At 40.2% G+C, this 21,698-nt stretch overlaps 4 protein-coding genes across 4 annotated transcripts; 3 read left to right on the top strand and 1 right to left on the bottom strand.

Annotated features, from left to right (window-relative positions):
* Nucleotides 1-142: 142 nt before the first annotated feature.
* Nucleotides 143-3,655, top strand: LOC103131038 (heme oxygenase 2-like). The gene is made up of 7 exons (XM_007542585.2): nt 143-239; nt 818-934; nt 1,033-1,150; nt 1,952-2,119; nt 2,264-2,587; nt 2,667-2,793; nt 3,496-3,655. Exons 2-7 carry the CDS (start codon nt 843-845, stop codon nt 3,621-3,623), a joined length of 957 nt encoding a protein of 318 aa, XP_007542647.1. The 5' UTR covers nt 143-239; nt 818-842; the 3' UTR covers nt 3,624-3,655.
* A 521-nt stretch (nt 3,656-4,176) lies between these two features.
* On the bottom strand, nt 4,177-6,103 carry tmem186 (transmembrane protein 186). Its single transcript, XM_007542582.2, has 2 exons — nt 5,777-6,103; nt 4,177-5,400 (listed from the first exon to the last, which is right to left on the bottom strand). Exons 1-2 carry the CDS (start codon nt 5,786-5,788, stop codon nt 4,750-4,752), a joined length of 663 nt encoding a protein of 220 aa, XP_007542644.1. The 5' UTR covers nt 5,789-6,103; the 3' UTR covers nt 4,177-4,749.
* A 45-nt stretch (nt 6,104-6,148) lies between these two features.
* Nucleotides 6,149-11,673, top strand: gde1 (glycerophosphodiester phosphodiesterase 1). The gene is made up of 6 exons (XM_007542584.2): nt 6,149-6,650; nt 7,920-8,095; nt 8,338-8,443; nt 9,308-9,400; nt 10,267-10,478; nt 10,634-11,673. The coding sequence occupies exons 1-6, from the start codon at nt 6,396-6,398 to the stop codon at nt 10,779-10,781; spliced, it is 990 nt and encodes a 329-aa protein (XP_007542646.1). The 5' UTR covers nt 6,149-6,395; the 3' UTR covers nt 10,782-11,673.
* A 3,939-nt stretch (nt 11,674-15,612) lies between these two features.
* Nucleotides 15,613-21,284, top strand: LOC103131034 (protein FAM195A-like). The gene is made up of 5 exons (XM_007542581.2): nt 15,613-16,483; nt 16,600-16,669; nt 17,825-17,961; nt 19,574-19,675; nt 20,812-21,284. Exons 1-5 carry the CDS (start codon nt 16,429-16,431, stop codon nt 20,880-20,882), a joined length of 435 nt encoding a protein of 144 aa, XP_007542643.1. The 5' UTR covers nt 15,613-16,428; the 3' UTR covers nt 20,883-21,284.
* The last annotated feature ends 414 nt before the right edge of the window (nt 21,285-21,698 follow it).

Genomic DNA, 21,698 nt, shown 5'->3' with positions numbered 1-21,698 from the left:
ACACTTGTTACTCCATTTGTATTAGCCGATGGTGACATTTTACCATTATTCATGCCATACATTCGTTCTCAAAACTTACCTTGGTGGAATCGCCACTCACAATATGGCGGACACGCCGGAGAGGCAACAAAGTGATGCATCGCGTCATCTAAACTTCTTCGCTGAAACTCATGATTGGTGTAGCTTTTAACCAATCATCTTCTTCCTTCTCCTCGGAAGGCAGGCTGCGCACTGAGAAGGTAAACAAAGCTTCTCAATTTCATATTTTCTACAAACCACGCTAGGGTGAATTTCACGTGTTGGGCTGTTAATGAATGAAAGTTACTTTTTGCACAGTTTTTCATATTAACAGACTTATTAATGTGCTCTCGACATGACCTCCAGTGACAGTTTTGTAACTGTCCCCCAAATGTCAGGTGCTGGTCATGTAAACCCCACTACACTCCAACAGTTTAACACAATAGTGAGGGAATGCCAAACAACTTTATTATCACACATGTATTCTACAGGAACGACACAATAATTCCTCACGGCTTATATCAACCTGAATAAACTGCAGCTGTGTAAAACGACACTCAGGAGTTCCTTTACCGTAATACACCACATACAGCGCATCCAAGATGTAACCTAAAGCAAGCTGGTTGTGTCTGTTCACTTGACTGCAGTAGTAGGTAGTAGTAGCATAAGATGTCCTGAAATTATTTTAGCACAATTTGACTGTTAGTTGGTTTTTCTTTTTAAAGATCTGTAATTCAGACTTTAGAGTTGTGAAATCACATATTTAAATGTTATATTATTATATTCCTGCTTCAATAAGGTGGCAACTCTGAAAACAAGAAAAGATGGATAGCAATTCAATCTCTGAACCCAAATCCAATGGAGTGAAGAAAGGAGGAGCCAGGATCATTGTGGATGACAATGATGAGGGTCTTAGGTAAAGACCTAACGGGGCCTTTCACCTGAAATACCTACTCTATGGTGAGATGTTTGAAGTGTTAATAACTGTATTTTATTTCTCTCTTTTTCAACAAGTCCAACCGACCTGTCTGAGATGTTAGCCGAGGGCACCAAGGAGTCCCACGATCGAGCAGAGAACTGTCAGTTCGTCAAAGATTTCCTCAGGGGTCACATCATCAAGGATGTGTTTAAGGTTGACTTTAAAAATACACATACTTGACATATTCAAAATACACAGGGCCCTATGATTGAAAATGGTCGTACTTTCCTTTAGAACATTATCCGATTTTTTGTTTTGTTTTTTTACCACTTCTGCATGTACTGTAAATATTTGCATTTCAGATAGAGAACCTATTAAAATTGTTGTTGCGTATGGTTGTTCTGAGCTATGTGCAAGTTTAAATACCTCAAGCTCCATAAACTGGTTTACCAAACAAACATGGAGATCAATTCAAACATCTGAGCTTTGGAAACTCAGCTGTTTTGGTCCATTTAGGGAGGTGTGAATGCGCAATCAAACAATCAAACTCTGGTCCGCCTTCACACCTAGGTCTCGGTTCAATAACAGACTGCAGACTTGCTTTTGCTCTTGAAAGCATTGTGGGTAAATACAGCCAAAATAACTGCGCAAGTCTCGTGCTAGCAGGAGAAATTGGTCGTGGTCTTCTACCAAAGACGAAAGAGAAATCCTACAAGCGCTAAAATCTGATATCACTCCATTTTTGTTTATGTTTTGTGAAGAATTAGGTTGCGCTCACGTCTTCTTCAGAGGTTTTTGTAATTTCCTTCAGTGATTTTTGGTACAGCGCCACCACAGGCCATGAGGTGAACAAGTTTTTCAAATGTTTGGATAATTTGTCACAATGCAGTGCGAAAGTGAAACGTACCACTTTCAGTGTAGTAATTTTGGTCCCCAGTCAAACCTGATAGTATGAATGAAAACACGCAGAGTTTAAAGCAATTGTGCGCTTCTTTTTTTCTCTTTTATATTCAGAGAGCCACAGTGGCTTTGTACTTTGTCTATTCAGCGATGGAGGAGGAGATAGAGAAGAATAAGGACCACCCTCACATAGCTCCAATCTATTTTCCTGCGGAGTTGCACCGTCGTGAGGCCCTGGCCCGGGACCTGGAGTATTTTTATGGAGCGGACTGGGAGAGCCAAGTGAGCACAAAGCACAGTCATAGTTTACTCTCTATGTAGTTTGTCACATTGTTTTCATTAATTCTCTGCAACAAATTGTGTTGCTGTCAGGAAGCTCATGACCAATGAAAAGCAAACTTGTCATGGCGGCGTTCTCTCCGGCAGATCAGCCTCTCTGCAGGCACCAAGCCTTACGTGGACCGGATCCACGAGGTGGGAGAGGCAGACCCGGTTCTGTTGGTGGCCCATTCCTACACCCGCTACATGGGGGATCTCTCAGGAGGACAGATCCTGAAGAAAGTGGCCCAAAGGGCTCTGAATCTGCCTGCATCGGGAGAGGGTCTGAACTTCTACCAGTTTGAAGGAATCACCAGCCACAGGGGCTTCAAGCAGCTCTACCGCAGCAGGATGAATGAGCTGGAGCTGGACCCGGAGGCCAAACAGAGGATTGTAGACGAGTCCAATAGGGCGTTTGGATTCAACATGATGGTGGGTGAGCAGGATGGGTCCAATAAAGCTGTAACTAGAAGGTTGAAGTTAACATGGGGATTATTAATTCTTTAATCAGGTGTTCTCAGAGCTTGAGGAAATTGGAAACACCATCAAAGAGGAAGTCCAAGAGCAAGTCTCTGGGCATGCAGAACTCATTCAAGAAGATGATTTCAACAAGTGCCCGTACTATGCAGCCAAAATGGGTAAGGTGCCTTTGCTGTTCTTTAGTGTAAATTATCTTCTTTGTCCTCTCCTCTTGTTCTTCATTTTTTTCCTTCTTTTCTTTTTGTGCCCATATTTCTGGCCCTCCATGTGTCGTTTATTTATTCCCTTCTTCAGTCCACACACACTATATGCCTTACATCCCTTTTTAACTTCTGCTTCATCTTCCCTTCCTTGTCTTACCTCCTGTTTTACTTCCTTCTTTGTGTTCTACCGTTCCTTCTATCCTTGTTCCACACATACTTAAAGCTTGGCCCCCGTAAAAATATCTGTTATATTTTCAAATGGCTTCAGTGAAACTCAGAACTCTCAAAAGTGTCTAAAAATGTCTGCATGTTTTAAAGCAAATGTGTAGGAACCTTGTAGGAATGTTTTTGCAGAAAGTTAACACTGCATATCACTGAACGCACCGTCTCCATGGTAAATCGTGATGGCAGCATCATGCTGTGGAGATGGAAAAGTTAAAGGGCTATTGAATGTTGACAAGATAGTTCAAAGTACTAAACAATGTGAGTGTCGATGTGGTTTGATTAGATTTATTGTTCAACCCAATGTTGGATGACTAAAACAGTTGTTTCATTTATTTCTTGGTGGAAGAACTATTATATAAACAGTTCTTATCTACTTGACATAATTGAACTGTCTGTTCTCCGTGCCTAACATTCCCCCTCTCCTCTGTACAGCTGCAAATGGGAATCCAACCTATGCGCTCCAGTTAGTCAAGACGCTTGTGGGTCGTCTGCCCTGCCAGGTGGCGCTGGCGGCCTGGGTTGCCATCTTTGCTGGCTTTACAGCCTGGTACCTTCTGTAAGCTCAGGCAACTTTCATCAGCCTTTAAAAAAAGTTCAGGATAAAATGGCTGTTTAAACCATGTTAAATTTAGTTGTGTGAACTCAAGTTATTTTTTTTTTGCTTTTTTTTTTTTTAGCAACTTCACATGTAGGACTGGAGTTAGTCTAAAAATATATTACATGTCACGTGACAGTGAGATCTTCCTCCATGGTGCTTTGCTTTTTTTTTAGATCCTGAATTCTGTGGGCATACAGTTATGAGAAATTTGTGAGAAAAGCTAAAAGTTTAAACTTGTGACATGTCATCCAAAATCATAAACTGTATTGAATGTAAAGTAGTTGTAGAGTAATGGAGAGTGTTATGTTGTTTTAAAAAATGCTCTGTGCAAATGTGTGTGCATGTGTAAAAGTAAAAATCCGTAAATGTCACTACAGTGGCTCCTGGGTAATATTTACAGTTCATTTCAAATCTTCTGCTTGTAATCCTTCAGACAATGAAAGCAGACAGAATCTATGAAAACATTCAAAAGGTAAAGTAAAAGAAAGCTTTCCTAGTTTTTTTTCTTTTTTTTTTTTTTGTTGCACAGTCAGGAGCAAATAAAGTTGAAACTTTTCAGTCAGCAGATATAAGCGTTTCACCTGACGCAACTTAATGACGTAGCTCCTTTGAAGCGCCAGGGGGCGCTGTTTGCCCACATTTAGGCTACTTGAACAAGAGAGAGGAAAAGCACGGACTGGATGCTGCTGGACTGGCAAACACCCGAACGAGTCAGTGTGAATGTTTCTATATCATGTTAAAAACGTTGCATCCAATCAGTCCTTTGCTACTGCAATATTACACACAATAACTGCAATGAGGACTGCATTTTGATATATTGTGGTGCCATACCTGATGGCCGAGCCCAATTGCTTTATTATTCAAAAAAGTGCAAGAAGACTTTGTTGAAGTTATTTTTTTATAGAAATAAAAACATACACACTATTTCTTAACAATGGTGAGAGACTGATAGGATTTCTAAGTCCCCAAGAATTTTCATCTTTATACTATTTATTTTCAATAACAGTCAGTGCAAACAATATGCGTGATTGTACATTCATTCCATTTTCATCAGTCCAGTCCTCCTGTCCTATCGCTTATATAAGCAACTATTGAAAACTTCCGAAAACTTTCTCAAAGCCTTGTTTATCTATGACCCGTCCAAAACGAGTGGAGAAATAAAACGTGTCTGGACTGCTGTATCTCTTCAGTTTCAGTATAGTCTCACTTGCAGAGTCTCCAGTATCCGCAATGGTCATAACGTCTGACACAGGGAGGTAGATGTCTTGACGCTTGCCCCAGAAAGTGAGGTGAGAAACTTTGAGTGTGGTTAGGGACGGGTCCAGATACATCATTCCCACAACTCTTCTGAAGAGATGACTGGCAATGTAGAGCATGCCACCAGCAAAAAGTGCAATCCCAGTTGAGTAGCTGACTAGATATAGGGAGACAATTCCTTGGAAGTAGAGGAAGTACACCGGGGGTAAGATGACCAACGTGATTGCAGTCTGAAACAGCTTGAGCCTGGACACAGCTCTCAGGAGCCTAATGTGAGGCATGATGTAAATCATAGAGTATTTCTGTGTTGATAGGTCAGAGTATCTGACCAGGGTTGTGATTTTTGGCGTGAGGTTTCCACAACAGCTCTGAAGGAGCGGAGTGTGAGCTGAACGAGGCTGAAAACAGCCCGAGAGAAGAAATGATCTTCTGGTGCAGGTCAGGGCCTGAGCAGTGAACCTGGTCAGAAATATTGGTCTGATCTGTGGGAAAGAAACATTTATTAGAAGAAAAAAACAACAACTGTGTAGCCCAATTGTGAAAATGCCCGATTTAAAGCAAAACCTTCTCAAATGTACAATAATCCGTGTAACCAAGGCTGATTTTTAATTCTCTAAACCTTCAGGGGGAAATTACTCGTTTTAGTTGACTGTCAACATGCACTCATTTTACGTTATGGTCTACAAACATTAAGACAAGAGCTAGATAAATTATGAAGTATTCGGTAAAAAGGCAAACTTTTATGTAAGCTGCACTTGTAATTATGAATGACATGCTAACCTGGAGCTAGCTGATAAACTGGATTTTACTTTTCGTTGCTAATAAAATAATATTATTAAAATAATATAAATATCTCACCATAATGCTCATCACGACTGACGAGTGTAGTTTTCTTTTTTTTTTTTAAAGAAAAATGAAAACAAAAGGAGAAGTGACCAAAGTCAACCTGAATATGCTAGGAGCATGCTAATATGAAGCTAGCCTACAGACCGACCCGGAAGAGTTTAACAAAACAAGCCGTCTTTGATTACCCAAATATTTCTCCCCTTTACGGCCCTGCGTAAAGACATAAAGTCAAAAGTGTATTCGACGTTATCTGCTTTATTACTGCTGCCATTATTCCATATATAAAATAACATAACCGACTAGCGCGGGTATCACGGAAATGCTAGACTGCCATATCCGCCGGGAGGTGCAACCTGAAAGTGTTCCGCTTGTCCGTCCATCCGGGTTAAATGTCCCACCGGCTCTCTGCGGGTATTTGTTTCGCTCTAAATCTTACAATGAACATTTCTAAAATGCTATACCGTACGAGTGGAATATAGTCCTGCGTCGAGCCGTATTTTAGGAAAATGACCGCTGCAGGACAATAAATGTCACATTCAAGGGCGACTTTGCCTCTGCAGTTTGAAGGTAATTTCTGCTTTCCGACTCGAAACTCAGAGGACACGAACAAGGGAAAACAAGGAGAACCACCATGCTTCAGCTGGGAGATGAAGTCACCCTCTACTCGCTGGTCTTCGTGTTGGTCCTGCTGGGAACCCGCAGCCCCTTGTGGTCCACCGCCCTCACGACCTCCCTCTATCTGTTTGTAGCCATGTTCAGGTTCCCGCAGCTGGCGACCAGCAGGGCACGGCAGGTACTGAACCCAGTAGCGGGAAAGGCTTCCGCGATCGCTCACCGAGGCGGTGGACACGACGCCCCGGAGAACACGATAGCAGCCATACGGGAGGTGAGAGTCGGTGCCAACAAAGACAGAACTTTCCACTTCTCTCTAGTCCGTGAAGGAATTTATTTGGGAGAACTCCACTAATTAAAATTGTGATCTTACTGGGTTTTATTTATGAGTATCGGAGTAAAGAGGGCTCACTGCAGTTTTTTGTAATACAATCATTCACTGCAGGTTTTATATCTGTTGTATGACACAATTTGATTCACATAAAGATTTTTGCAACCTATAGTTATATAGTTCTTTCTAGATAAGAACTTACTTCCCTTTTATTTATGAAGAAAGCAAAGTTTTTCCCAAACTTCTCAGTTTTAACCAACTTCATCAACAAAACTGGAAGTGAGAGCTGAATTTTTCTTTTCCACAGATAAACATTTTAAAATATGCTGAACAGTATAGATTGAGTCAAACATTTATGTTTCGCATGTTCTTGAGGTTTTTCCCATTACCTTAAACTTGTTCTCCAAACTTGTTTTGCAAGTATGACTTCAGAAAAAAATGTCTATTCATCCTTCTTTAGTTTGACTTTTCACCTCAAGTGAAAAACAAATCTGTAAAAATTAAACCTCAGATTCCAGGTTCAGGATATCTTTTATTGTCCTTGTAAACAAATTTAACAGCAGAACAGTTAAATTTGCTGTTAAATTTAATATGATTACCCAGCATTGAACCTCACATTTGAAGTACCGTTTTAGTGACTGGGCTTTTCTTAATCTGCAAAAATGTATCAAGCTAAGAAAAAGACGAGGACCTTACTAAGGACCTTATAAGGCCCAAAGTTGCTGAATGGACTGAACTTTAACAGTGACCGCGTCTTTCAACATAGTACAGCGTGTCCAGACGACTTCATCTGGTCAATTATAGAGCTTGTTGCTTAGCAACAGCATGTATTACCAATCCCGTACTCGACTTAATACGTCTGATAATTGTGTACCAAATGTTTCTTTGCGATACTACAGTAAAAACATTTTGTACTTTCAATCATCAGCGCAGATCCCTAAATAAAAGTTCTGACGCAACAGTGACACCTAGGGGCTCAACTCGCCTCCTACATGTAATTTTAAACAGTTTTCAGAGAAACTGGATGTTGAGATCAGCCTTGTCAGCGTCGCTCTTTCAAAGGATTTTGTAGCACCTATCTAACCTGTTAAATAAACTTAACTAAATAAAATAACTTTTTTTCTTCAGTTTTGTCATGTTTTGTCTGAAAAATGTTTTCTTTTTGAAAATCTCACGTTACATGTATGCATTTCTTTCTTCCTCCGCTTATAGGCGAGTAGGAATGGTGCGACCGGTGTTGAGTTGGACTTGGGGTTCTCTGCAGATGGGGTCCCAATCCTCATGCACGATGACACCGTAGATCGGACCACCAACGGTTCGGGCCCACTCAACAAGATGAGCTTCTCTGAGCTGCGCAAACTAGATGCATCTGCTAAACATCGATTCAGGTGAGAAAAGGACAAAACAGAATGCAGAAGGATCTAAACTCCTGTACACATGTCTGTCTTGCTGTTGGGTAACAAGATGATCAAATGATTGAATTCAAAGGCAGAATGTAGCATTTAATTTATAAAATACACATATTATTGTGAGATGAATATAAAGGTATTGTTTTGGTTATTATCTAATCAGAATACAACTCCTCGTTTCTAAGGCCTGACTTATGAATGAGCTCTGCTTTTCTCACTAGGTCCAAGTTTGTTGGTGAGAAGATCCCAACTCTGGAAGAGGCGGTGGAGGAATGCATCAAGCTGAAGCTCACCATTTACTTTGATGTCAAAGGTCATCCAGATGAGGTGCAGCCAACAAAACTAACAAAACAGAGTTGATGATGTGCAGCTGGTTTTATTGATTTGCATCCAGGTGAAAGTGCAAAAGGATACTGGGCCTCTCCTGTGCGTTGCAGAAATAATCCTACCTCTCTCGAACGCTTCCACATTCGGTCACTGCAGTTTATATTACTGGAGTGTTTTGTGCAACAGATTGAAGTAAAGTGGAAAGAATAGTTATGTACTAATTTGTATCACTTTTGTAAGGCACCGTAACACGAGGTCCAACAATGGAGACAATGGCTGAAATGAAATCTTCATTAAAAACTAAAACAGATCTAAAGGCTTCATCTGAACAACATAGAATAAGAGGATAATTAGTGATAAATGGGTGCAGATATGACACTAATATAGTGTCATTTTTCTTCAATAACATTTAAATATACTGATTGCTTATATGGAGCAATAAAGATAAAATTAAAGAAGCTTATTATTAAATCTTGTCACACTTTAGTTTTGAATTAATACTGAACGTGTTAAATTTGTTTTTTTTTATTAAAAAAAAAGGAAAATCATATCAATATTAATCAATATTAAGTGTGACAGAGATGCACATGTGTTCGGCCAGACGGCTCTGTGTTTCCAGTTTGTATTCAGGCTTTTAGGCACTTAATAACTAAGTTGGTTGATGCAGTGTTGAATGTTTTCAGTTTATTTTTTTTGGTTGTGACATTTTTTTGAGTGGAGGGCCCACAGCGGTGTGTCTGTACTCGCACCATGTGGTCGTTTGGAAACAGAACAAACAAAAACACTTGCTGCAAAAAGAAAAAAAGAAAAGAACCAAAAAACTGACTGACCTTCTGCATCCCTCTGTTTTTCCTTCCCGTCCAGTCGGCTGCAGCGCTTAAAGACTTGTACAAGAAATATCCGGTTCTCTACAACAGCAGCATCGTCTGCTCCTTCCAACCCAAAGTCATCTACAGGGTAAGAGCATGGTTGATCTCTGGAAACCTTTTGTTTTTTTGTTTTGTTTTTTTAAAGCAGAAGGTTTAAAGTTAATTTTACCCAACCCCTACATGGCAACATAAGTTCCCAAAAGATTACATTTGTCGTTTTTGTGTTTGTGTTACTTTTATCCATTTTCCTTAGAGCGACGCTTGCTTCGCTGCTTTGCTGTGAAATGTTATGGTTACACAATCCAGGTCAAACCCATCCCTCAAAAACAAGTTTCCACTCGCACTTGCCTGTGAAGGCATCACAAAAAGCCATAAATCTGCTTGATCCGAGTTGTTTTAAGCATGCGCGCTTGTATTTATTTTTCCCTTTTTTACTTTTGCGTGCTTTCTCGTTGGTAGCTGTTCAGTTGTGTTCTCGACGGCCGCAGCAGGTGATTCTCGCCGTGTTTGAGAAAGCTGCTTCTGACCTGCACATACTTTCAGTTCAGGATGAACCGATACGAAAAGCCGTTATTAAAATTGCCACAATATATTGCTACATTGCTTCTAAATTTGAGCACTTCTAGTTTAGATATATAAAGGTTATTACTCAAATGCAACTTGAATGATTCAGAATTTAAGACAAAATATCTCCTCATGGGCTTGATTGTTTTGCATGTTTTAATACCTTTGCACTTTGAGAAATCTTAAATTATCTTAGCCAGCGATGTTTTGTTTTTTTTAACTTTTGTACATTTGTTAGTAAAAAGAGATAAACCTCGGTTTAAAAATAACTCACAGCAGTTAAATCTGTGGTTTCCTCTATCAGATCTTTCCCGTCACATAGATCTGTCGATGCTGCTACAGTTCAGAGTTTCAAACATTTTTTTGTTTTGTTTGCTTTGTTTTGTCCAGATGAGACAGAGCGACCCTGAAGTGCTCACGGCGTTGACCCACAGGCCGTGGAGCTTGAGCTGTCTCGGCGACGGTACGCCACGTTTTTCCTCGCTATGGCAACATCACTGGATGATGATGATGGACATCTTGTTGGACTGGGCACACCATCACCTGCTGTGGAGGCTGTGCGGCATCTCCGCCTTCCTGATCCAGAAAAACGTCGTGTCACAGTGAGTTTAAGCCAGCCGGTCTTCGTCTGAAATTCAACACTTGCTCTGAAGGCGCGCTCCCACGACGATCCAGAAGGCTTATGTTTTTATCATGTCGACGTGTTCTCCATGCGCTCCTGTTGAACTCATCCTCATACGTGTCTTCCTATCTGCAGGGACTATGTCCAGTACTGGACTCGAAGGGGAGTGGAAGTCGTAGCCTGGACCATCAACACAAAACTGGAGAAAGATTATTTCCAGGAGGTGCTACACATCAATTACATCACAGACAGCCTTGTGGAAGATTGTGAACCTCATTACTGAGACACACTGTCAATGGCTGCCCACAACGTCTCGTTATCAGATAACATCCTTAAAATGAAAGAGGATGTTTCAAGTAATTACTCCTCAGCTATCAGTGTCAACAGATAAGGCCCTCTTCTCACCAGACTCAGACCATGTGACAACGTTAAAACTAAACGGAAATATCTACCGCGGTGCGCCAAGAGCTCAAGTGTGATTTTCTTTGTTAGAGTTCCCCCACTGCTTTTAGAAAAACGCACACACCTCCATGCTGCACATATGCAGCTTGCTGCGGTGGTTGAATGTGATGGTGGAGGAGCAGAAACCTATCGTATTTACAGAAATCTTTCTCAGATTGCAAGGAAACTTCATTGTGAAACAGTGATACCGTTCTGACAGAATGGTATAAAAAAAGCAGCAACTTTCCACTCAAGTTTTTTTTTCTCCCTCCCCCCAAATTTGCTACAATCTAGCAAAATTTAAATAGCTTTGAAGATTACAGGGCTATCCCAATCTGTTGTGAAGAGGGTCGGATAAATCACATGTTCCAGTTCTGTAAACTTAAGCTGAGTTTTATCTGTCGATTTTCAAACTTTTTAAACTTTGTTTCTAACTTCGTAATAAGAGGTCATGTATCAGGTTTTGTGTTTCCTTTTAGACACTTTATAAATATGATCAATTCAGTTGCACATGTGGTGCATACAGAGATTTTCAGACAGTGTCCTTGTGCTCTTTGTCTTAAACAGACTCGTGTCAGACTGTCTGTGCAAAAGTCTTTACAGGGTTTTCTGGGCTCCTCAGTTTATCTTTGGACAACGGCTGCTAGCATTAAACTAATATTTAGTTTAGTTTGACGGTTTTTTAAAGAATCCTTTGAATTTATTGATTTGGCCACTTAAAGTGCAAATTCACCGTGAAAAGCTCTGAACTTAAGGAATAAAACAGTTTTGTGTCTGCAAACGTTGACTTTTAAAAGAACCTTTGAATTTTAACAGAGTACATATGAACACGTACTCAGTACCACTCTGGTTTGAGCTCTTTCACAAAGAACAATGAGCAGGAACAGAATAAAAAAGTCGCAAACAATCCCCACTGCAAAAACCTGGTGGTGGCAGCTTCATTGGTTTTCTGGTCAGAGTTGGTGTCCTGTATTGAATCGAATACAGGACAATCCTGCATTTTCAGTCTTTGTTAAGTAAATATTCACCTTTTTGACATAATTTTAATCTGACTAAAATGTACCATGAAGAAAACAACCAATGTCCAAAAGATTAAAGAACCATAAGAGAACTTCCATTTGAAACAAAATGGAGGGGGGAAACATGACAAATTAAGACTTTTCCACAGAAAGACTTCTGTACTCAGGATTTTAATAAGTTGTTTGTTTGTTTCCTGTTTTTATTTTGCTTGTTGTTGATGCCTGTGACGTTTGTCCTTCCACACGAAAAGGGAGCGTGTGATAAACTACCTATAATATGTCTTGTTTATGAATATGAAAAATGACTGAGAGTCAATGCGCTGGTTTAATGCAGATCAGTCTTCCTCTACGCTCATGTTTGGAAGAACTTGTGATTATAAAAAAAAAAAGTATATGACTATACTTTTTTTTTTTTTTTTGGTCAAAGTAATTTATCTCCATTTATTCAGAATAGTGGGAGTGGCACTGAAATACTGTGATTTATGACAATAAATAACCAAATCTGGAAGCAAGAAAGTAAGTGCATAAGCAGAAAAAACTTAGAAATGCTGAAAAAAACAAAAAGTTTGTGTGGAGTTAAAATCTCTAAGGTAACAGATATCTTTGGAAACTGTTTTTAAAACATCCGGCCATCCTTGTTCTTATGTGAGTTTTACAGTTTGTCTTTGTTAATTATTAAATTACACACAAATGATCACATAGTTACATTATGGGTAAAGGGAAAAAAAGGTACTTTTGGTTCAATTGGGTTTACTTTGGTAAAACTGCTTTTATGGTAGACCTACTTAAAGAAACATAAAATGAAATATAATAGATACATTAAGATATTTATTCCTACTTATTTCTAAACTGATTTATTCCTACTTATTTCTAAACTGCTCTCAATCTTTTATTAGCTGTTTATATATATATATATATATATATATATATATATTGCAGTTTATTTCTGTTAAGTCCAGAAATGTCCATTTAAAGAATAAGAAACTATCAAACAAATGTGTTTTTAGTGTTTTAGTAAACCGTGGTATTGTACAAATATGTAAGCAGGCAACTGGTCTCTCTCTGCAGACTGAGTAAACTGAAAAGAAGCAAATAACGAGCCGCGCCAATTACGCGTGTGATGAACGAAATCACAATAAGTGAGACGTCTTTGTAGAATGCAGCTGTAACTGATAATGTATACTTGAGTATTTCAGGGCACGTGATTATATTTCTGCTTGTGTTTTACTAACCTCACATCTTTTACACTCTGTACAGAAAGTGATTGTAAGCGGTCATAAAGTGGAATGCCTATTTCATTGTCCTAAAATATAACAATGTTTGGGTTCTTATGGTGGAATATGTCTGTGTTTATGTGTGGAAGGAGTTTTCGGAGCAGAAACGGATTCACGTTGGATCAGGTTTTTACATTTTGTAGCATCTCGGTTGATCTGATTGTCAAGCAATCCAGCAGTTCCTCTACAAGAAGGAAGACAATTCGTCTGCAGTAAAAAGGCAAAACCCTCTAAAGAACATGGAATAGTACAGATGTTACTTTGTAAAATGATTAAAGTCCAGTTTGTGTAACACATTTCAGCAACAAGGCAGTTCAAAGGGTTTTAGATCATAAAAACATAATATATTTGCCAATTATTACCTATTGTCACATACCATCGTCAATCAACTCAAATGTGTTGATCAGTGTTTCACTCTAAACCGCTGAGTTTTTTTTAGCCTTCATTTAAAAGAAATTCAGTGTTTCAGCGTCTTTGCAGTTTTCTGGAAGTTTGTCCCAGATTAGTGGTGCATAGCTGCTGAATGCTGATTCTTCATACCTCCCTCCCCCCAAATAACTCATTTGTTCTTGTCACAACCTCAAACTTTGATGTATTTTATTGGATAGAGCCTTCCAATTGAAACAGAAAATGAAATCTTGGGAGAGATTTTGCTTTTTCATTTTTATCTCCGTGTAAATAAAGCTGTTCTGTGATGACCTCGGAGTGCCGTTATCAAACAAACGGCATCACAAAGAACACAGCGGGCAGAAAACAATATCCTAAGCTCCAGTTCATGACCCAACAAGGAAGGCCGTTGTAGAAATAAGTTAACATATGGAAGAGGTTGTCGAAGGTCGGCTAGCGAGAATGTATAAAACCCCTTGGGCTACACCTACAACACCATGTGTATCGGAAAACTAACATTGTTTGTACATCAACCACATTGTGAAACATGGCAATAGCAGCATTGTTCTGTGGGGACTTATTTTCTTCAGTGGAAAAAGTAGTTGGTCCATGTGGAGAAATGTAGGAAAACTTTAACTGGAGACCGGGGGGAGGATGGGACAAATTCCACCTTCTAGCAGGGCAATCCAGAGCTGTGATGGTTTAAGACTAAAGCCAAATTTATGTTAGAATGTCCTAGTCAAAGTCCATTGGCGTTAACACTATCCATCCGATCTGAGCAAAGAAGACTTTCTGACTTGGTTGGGCTAAATATAAGCTAAAGCCTGTTGCAAATTAAAGTAACTTTGCTCACTTGGGTCACATAAGCTCTTCTTGACCAAATCTGCATGCAAATACCAGACAATGGGAGCTGCAACATTAATATCCAGCTTTTTATTAATTTTTAGATGCCAAAGCTAGGTGGTTTTTGGTGAACAGCTAGCAGAAATGAAGGGATTTTAAATGTGTTTAAGTCTTTTGAGTTCTCATGTGATTTATTTATTTTGTTTGTTCAGTTTAGTTTAAGGAGGTGTCATTTATTCATCTAGCAAAAGTTTTCTGACTTCACTGTTAACCCTGTAGCATTGTGGATGATTAACTCGCTGCTGTCTGACCCAGATAGTGTGGATGAATGGGGGGAGGCGGAGGGTGACTGAGTAGTATTGGATATCACCGCAGATAAGCCTGTCTGAGCCGCTTCTCGTCTCCGCTGATCTCCAGGAGCTAAACGCAGACGGTCGGCTGACACTCAGGTGGTTTTGTTCACCGGAACACCAGCTGCTACCTGTGCTTTACGGCCCTTAGATCCCAGAGTGATGCTATTAACGGATCCCGCTAGAAACAATTAAGCCACCGTAGAGCTAAGTATCCATGGAAACCGGAGAGCATTTGTTAAATAATCACGAAATGCTGAGCCACTGTGTAGTGAAACTTTGTTAATTAACAACCACGCGGACTGGAAAACATTTGGTCTCTGCTTGTAGTGGTTTATTAGGTGAAAGGTGAACACTTGGTTCCGCCTACGTAGATTAAAGAGAAACAAGGCTAGCGGAAACCAAGGGTTTTCAACTTCAAAATAAAAGCCTACGCTATATTCGCCAGCATGACAACAACCGAAAGGCATAGTGGAAAATGTTTTATGTTATTAAGGGTAATCTTAAAACAAGTGTTTCTTTTAAACTTGTTTAAAATATATTTTACAGAGCGCTTTAATAATTCACTAACAAAACCGTCTTGCAACCTCAAACAGTAAAACAATGCATCTAAAACATCAATTTCTGGGGGGTTTTATTGCACAATGTTCCAGTAAAAAAGATAAATCTGTACTAAAATAATATATTTAAACAATTCACTATACATGCATCATTTGTTTAACACTGATTTTATTTAATTAATTACATACTTTTACCTCAATATTTGATCAGATACTGTTTAAAGAGAAAAAGATCTACATTTCAAATAACATATTCCAATGTTTTACGTTGCTTGTTGTTTCAATTGTTTTTTTTTTTTTAGATACGATGATGAAATAAAGTTGATAAAAAGGCTATAAAGTGTCTCGTAAGCAATTTCAGTGTTTAATAAACAATACTGATCCAAATACTGACCCCTGTGGGACTCCAAAAATGTCTAGTCTGTCCTCTAAATGAGTGGATTAACGATGTACCTTTTGATGGTTAAACCTTTACTGGTAGCGTAAGGGTTTTATTTTGAAGTTCGTCACCGGAAGCTTTAGAATTTTCAATGTGTAGCTTCACAAAGTACGAGCGTGATAGTTCCTAGTCCTTATGAAAGTAAAGTGCGCTTCGCCCTTGTAATCTGTCAGAGGAGCAGGCGTATTGCAGTCATCTTCGGAGCTGCAGCGGTGTTCAGCAGATACAGTGTCCGGCTCAGAGAGTCACAGTGCTCAGGCGTCAGGAAGCGTTCATCCCTCCTCCTGTGCACGGTCCCCGGCACCCTGGACCCGGGTTCTCCTTGAATGACCTACACAGCACCCTAAAGAACACGCAGTGGTCCCATTGGCACCCGGAGGACAGCAGCCGGTTCGGAGCGCACTGCTATAAAACACAGCAGCTGACGGAGCCAAACAGAGCGAGTCCCATGCAGGCTTCTGGCCGACCTCAGAGCGGCTGACCCCAGGCCACAAGCCGCAAAGCAGGACGCGCTGCGTCAGGGGGAGCGAGCTGGAAGTTTACGGTGAAGAGTTTAAAGGTGGTCACCGGGGAAGAGGCACACACTTGAAGGGCTTATTACTGCGTCCTGACATCACATGATGTACACAATCACCAGGGGTCCCAGCAAACTTGTTACACAAAGGAGGACAGGTGAGTGAGAGGCGGGGCGGGTTATCTAATGAAGCTTCATGGAGGAAAGTTTGCTCGTTTGAGTTTTTTTTTTTTTTTTTAACTGCACAAGGTTAAACAGTTGGATTTCACCTCAGGTCCCACCCAGCAGGTCGAGAGCAAGTTCAGCGACTTGAAGCTAAAGCCCACCTCTTGGCTCACCTCAAAGTGAGTACACTCCGTCTTTATTCTATTACCGCACCTGTAATTATGGAGTTTTGTTTACGCGATTCGCGCTGGCAGCCGCGTGGGCCCAAAATACTTCTTCCCACGTGGACTAGCAGTGCGATCATGTAACGCCTCGACGTGGCCTGCCTCCATTATCGGACGTTTCTGTTTTTTATTTTCCTTTTAGACCCGCTCTCCCCCTTAGAGACTCTCTCAGGTCAAACCTTTGTCTACGTTTACTTTAGAGTCACATTTCGACGTGTTATAACGTTGTTTCTATGGGGCGTTCATGATCGGTTGTAAAATCAGGTTCTACCTGTAAACCCACATCTTCTGGAGCCCTTTCATATGCTAGTCATTTTCCGCGACTCAATAATAATGAATAATAATGTTTTGTTTTGTTTTGGGGTTGTTGTTTATTTTTTTGGGGGGGATGGGCTTTCATAAAAAATGTCCAAGTTCTGATTTTTTTATTATTGTTATTATTATTATTATTATTATTATTATTATTCAGCAAAGACGGCTGCATATCAGGAAAAATTGGTATTTCTCATAATCTTGTTATACTTTCTCATAATAATGACTGATACGAGTGGCAGAAATGGGCTTTACACCACACAAATTAACACAGAATATTTCTAATAATTTATGCTTCTTTTTTGGATTTTATGATCAGATATAGTGATTTGTTTTTAAATGTGAAATTTAGATACAACCTGTTTTTGTTTTTCTGTTGGACACAAACTTATATTTGGCCTGATTATTTTCTTATAATAAGAAGGAATCTATTTAGGCTTCCAACAGAAACTAAGCTTGTTGTAATTTTCCATTATATCCTTGACCAGCAGTCGAACATGGGCTACTGCTAGTCAATAAAAAAAAAAACCCTGAAAAATTGGAGAACCATTGATCAAGACAAGTTCAACATTTGCTCCATGGCATTAAAAATAGAGACGATTTAAGACTAACTTTCATAAAATGAATGCATGAACCTTCTTATACAGTCTAAACAAGGTTCTGTTGTGAACCTCATGTTTTACCTCGGTTTCCCAGCTGCTGTTTGCTCCCAGTGGGTTAAAACCTCAGCCTCAATTCACTTAACTTGCCTCAACAAATATGGCTTCTCTAACGATCGGCGCGCCGTCCTCCCCGCAGCTCTCCGCCTCCGAAGATCGTCTTCAATCGGCTCAACGGGAAGCGCCACAACGGGACGGCCACGCAGAAGAACCAGAGCCCGGCCGCAGAGGGATTCACACCGGCGCACGAGGAGAACGTCAGATTCGTCTACGAGGGTGAGGATCACCGGATCAGCGGGGGGCGCGCGGGGTCAGACGTCCCGATCTGATCCCGAAGCCGAACATTGATCTTGTTGCGCAAAGTGTGTGAGAGTCAGAGGTCGAGAAGATCGGAAGCAGGACGGGTTTTGATGCGAACTTGCGATTCCGTGGGAGCGGATATCGTCTGTTTTTAAGCATTTCAAATTTGATATCGTGTAAAAATGAGACATGGGCTGTCCGTACATCCACCTGACCTCAGGTTAAGAAAGTGACGTTTTATTTAAACATGAATCCATGTTTAAATTGATACCTGACCCGTAGAATAATAAAAAAAAAATGTTTTAAAAAAAATTCACAAAGCAAAACAAAAGATCTCACAGAGAGAGATGTATCATGCAGAACAGAAACAAAGTCACTGACATGTATGTCAAAAGCACGTTCAAGGCAAAGGCCTCTTTTTCTTGAATTTTCTTCCACATATGAGGGACTTTGGCAAATTTGTATTCCCATTCAGAAAAAAATACCCCAGAGGAGCTCTGCTCTTCTCACTGTGACGCCATGTTATGATTTCTCGTTAAACAGATGGCGTAATTAAATCTAACCCAGAACAGGTTCTCAAGTTAATTTCGATGTGTCCCGTCTACAGTAATTAAGCACCATTTTTCCCAACGGCGCTTCAGAAATCGAAGGTCGCTTCGAGTTACTTTAATGTGGGTCAGCGCGGACCCGGCGTCCCTCGGTGGGAAAATAACAGCTCGGACGGCTGGGTTTGTGTAAATCAGCAACTTTCTGTTTCCTTTGGGCTTTCGCCAGGAAACATGTGACTCTGCTGGTTGTTTGTTGCCGCAAACTTCAGCTCTTCGTCGTTGCTGGATCTAAAAGAAGAAATCAAAACCAGTCCCTTAAAACAGCTTTCCTGCAGTAATGTCACTGGGATTTGGATTTCAGATACGGCAGCCTGAGAAGTAACAAGTTGATTAAAGATGCAAAACACTGAGACCTTTTGTTCCATTTTGTCAAATTATTTCAATTAGGGCTGCAACAAATGATTGATTTACTCAGGGATTTATTCTATTGATTAGTCTGATGATTAATTGATTAATCGGACAAGGAAAATTAGCACATTCTGCTGTTTTTTCATTCAAGTCGTTTATATGCATATTTTTTGGATTACTTTTAGTAGTTGAACAGCAATAGGTGCTTAATAGATGTTTTTGTTTTTACTGAATTTAAACCAAGCGATGCTAAGTCTTTACCACTTGAGGAGTTTTGGGTAAAACATATTAGCAGTCAAGCTATTTTTAATCTTTAATGTAAATATTTTTTGTATAGGTTTGGATTAATTATTGCTCCAAGTATGTTCTCCAGTATCATCAATTTCTAAATTAGTTGATGATTATTTCAATCATCAGCTAATCTCAATTAATCGGATTAATCAGCCCAAATTTGAATGTATTTTTACTCTGATTTTAAAGTAGCGCCCAAATTGTGAACTGGAAGCAATTTATTTTGCAGATAAAAATCAAATCCACTGCAATCGGTTGCATTAAGAAGTCCAGCTGTGTGTGTGTGTGTGTGTCTTGGTCTCAGTGTCTGACGTCCTGTGTGTGTGTCTGACTGTGTGCAGTATGGCAGGAAGTGGAGCAGAAGCTGGAAGACCGAGGGGAGTCAGCTGACAGCAAGGGGCCGGTTCAGTACGCAGAGAAGACCCCCGGCACTGTGATGAAGAGTGAGTTACCTCCACTTCTGCAGCTCACGCAGCACAAAGCACAGCCGTCCTCATAAAGCTGATCTCCCGTCTGATTTGTGTCGGGCGGCTCTGTTCCCGCTCGGTGCCCTGCAGAACTTTGAACCAGTAATCTCACCTGGTGTTGACTTATTGGCTTGATTTCGGAAGCGCTGCTGTTATCACCCCGGTTGACTCAAATGCCACTGTGTCTGTTTTTTTGTTTGTTTTTCTGTCTTCCCCCCATACGCAGCCTGAGGCCGGTTTTAAAACGGCGCCTAAACGTTTCACTCGCTGTTCAGTTTGAGAGGATCTGGCTGTTCCAGATAAACCGGCTCCAGTTTGTAGCTGCAACATTTCTGATGGATTATTTTTAACTTAAGTAGCCAGCACTCTTATATAACTGAAAACAGATATTGACTTCCATTTGCTTTGTATACAGACACATTTTTAAGCCTTTTAGTTTATTTCCTGTATTGTTGCTCATGTTTTTTTTTTCCTCTCCTAAAAATCGCTATAATCTAAGTCTTAAATGTCCCAAAGACTGTGCTGAAATGATACATGAAAAAAAACAAGAAAAGCTTCATGGTGAGCGTAGAACTTAAGTAATAATCCAATCATTTATTATTTAAAATTAATAGATGCCATTTGATCATCTTTGACCTATAAAGACAGGAAACCCAAACTGAGACTCCATACCGTTCATCTCCTCTGATTAGGTTGAGAATACTTAGTTGAAGTTCAAATAAGCAAGAAAAAGTGAAATGGAGAAGATTGAAAAGAGGGAAGAGGAAATGTAAGAAATTAAAGGAGAAAAATCAGAGAAATTAAGAAAAAAAAATAAGGAAGGAGGGAGAATTGAATGTAGAAAAGAAAGAAAGGAGGAAGAAAGATTTAGAAAATTCTGGTTAAACTTTTGAAACATTTTATCAACATTTCAAATGGCTACCAGTAATGTCTTTCTGGATTAACCACCTTCACACTGAGCTTGATCTGTTGCTCACTTTCTGTTTGAAGCGTGGTGCATCCACTGAAACACGTTTAAAAAAAATTTTTTTTTAAACTGACCTCCAGTCTGAGCCAAACGACAAACTCTTGACCAGAAGCTGATTCTCCTTTTTCTCTCCTCCTCTGCCCAGACTTTGTGCCTATAGACCTGGAGGAGTGGTGGGCTCAGCGCTTCCTCGCCAACATCGCCAACCTGTCGTAACCGTACGAGAGCGTCCACCGAAAACGAAGCAAGCCCGCACCGGCACCGACCGCGAGGTGACCGGAGACGAGCCCGTCTCCCGGGGGGCCGCGGTGCTGTGTGTATTTTTCGGAATCTGATTTTAAAGCCCCGTGCTTTACGCTGCTGTAGAGAAATCTGGGTGTGCAATATAAACTCGTCCCCTCCGGTCCCCGAGCGGAGCAGCGGCGACCTGAATGTGGACTCTTGACAGAACTGACCTCATGTTGTGCTGCATTAAAGGACACCTCTCTCTACTTGAACAATGTATGAGAAGCTGTGGGATTTTTCTCGTCTTTAATTAGACACGCACAGCTCTGGGTACGTTTTGGGTGTTTGGATGTTAAAGCTTGAAAAAGTAAAGGAAAAAAAAAAACATTTTCAAAACTTTTTGTGTGGTGTGGTTTCTTTAGAAATGTAAATACCGTATTTTTCGGACTATAAGCTGCTACTTTTCTCTCACACTTTGAGCCACGCAGCTTGTAGCCTGGTGCGGCTTTTCTGTGGATTTTTCTTCAACCACCAGGGGGGGCTCTTTAACAGGAAGTGAATTATTGGAAGTCAAAATAAGTAAGCTCGGCATGAACGCATCCATCGTTCGGCACTGGAGACGCAGGGGCTGCATCCGTAATAAATCCAGATTTATGAAAAACTGAGAGCAGCTGGGATATCAGTGGCTTATATATGTACGTTTCCAGTTTTTAAAAAAAATACTTTGTAGATGCGACTTATAGTGAGGTGCGCTCTATAGTCCAGAAAATACGGTAGATATCTTTTCAGCACTAGTGGTTTTTACTT

The sequence above is a fragment of the Poecilia formosa genome, unplaced genomic scaffold (genome assembly GCF_000485575.1).
Source record: "Poecilia formosa unplaced genomic scaffold, Poecilia_formosa-5.1.2 Scaffold711, whole genome shotgun sequence".
NCBI classification, from domain to species: Eukaryota; Metazoa; Chordata; class Actinopteri; order Cyprinodontiformes; family Poeciliidae; genus Poecilia; species Poecilia formosa.
Note: the sequence above shows the minus strand (reverse complement) of the source record. Positions and strands in the feature narration are given on the sequence as shown.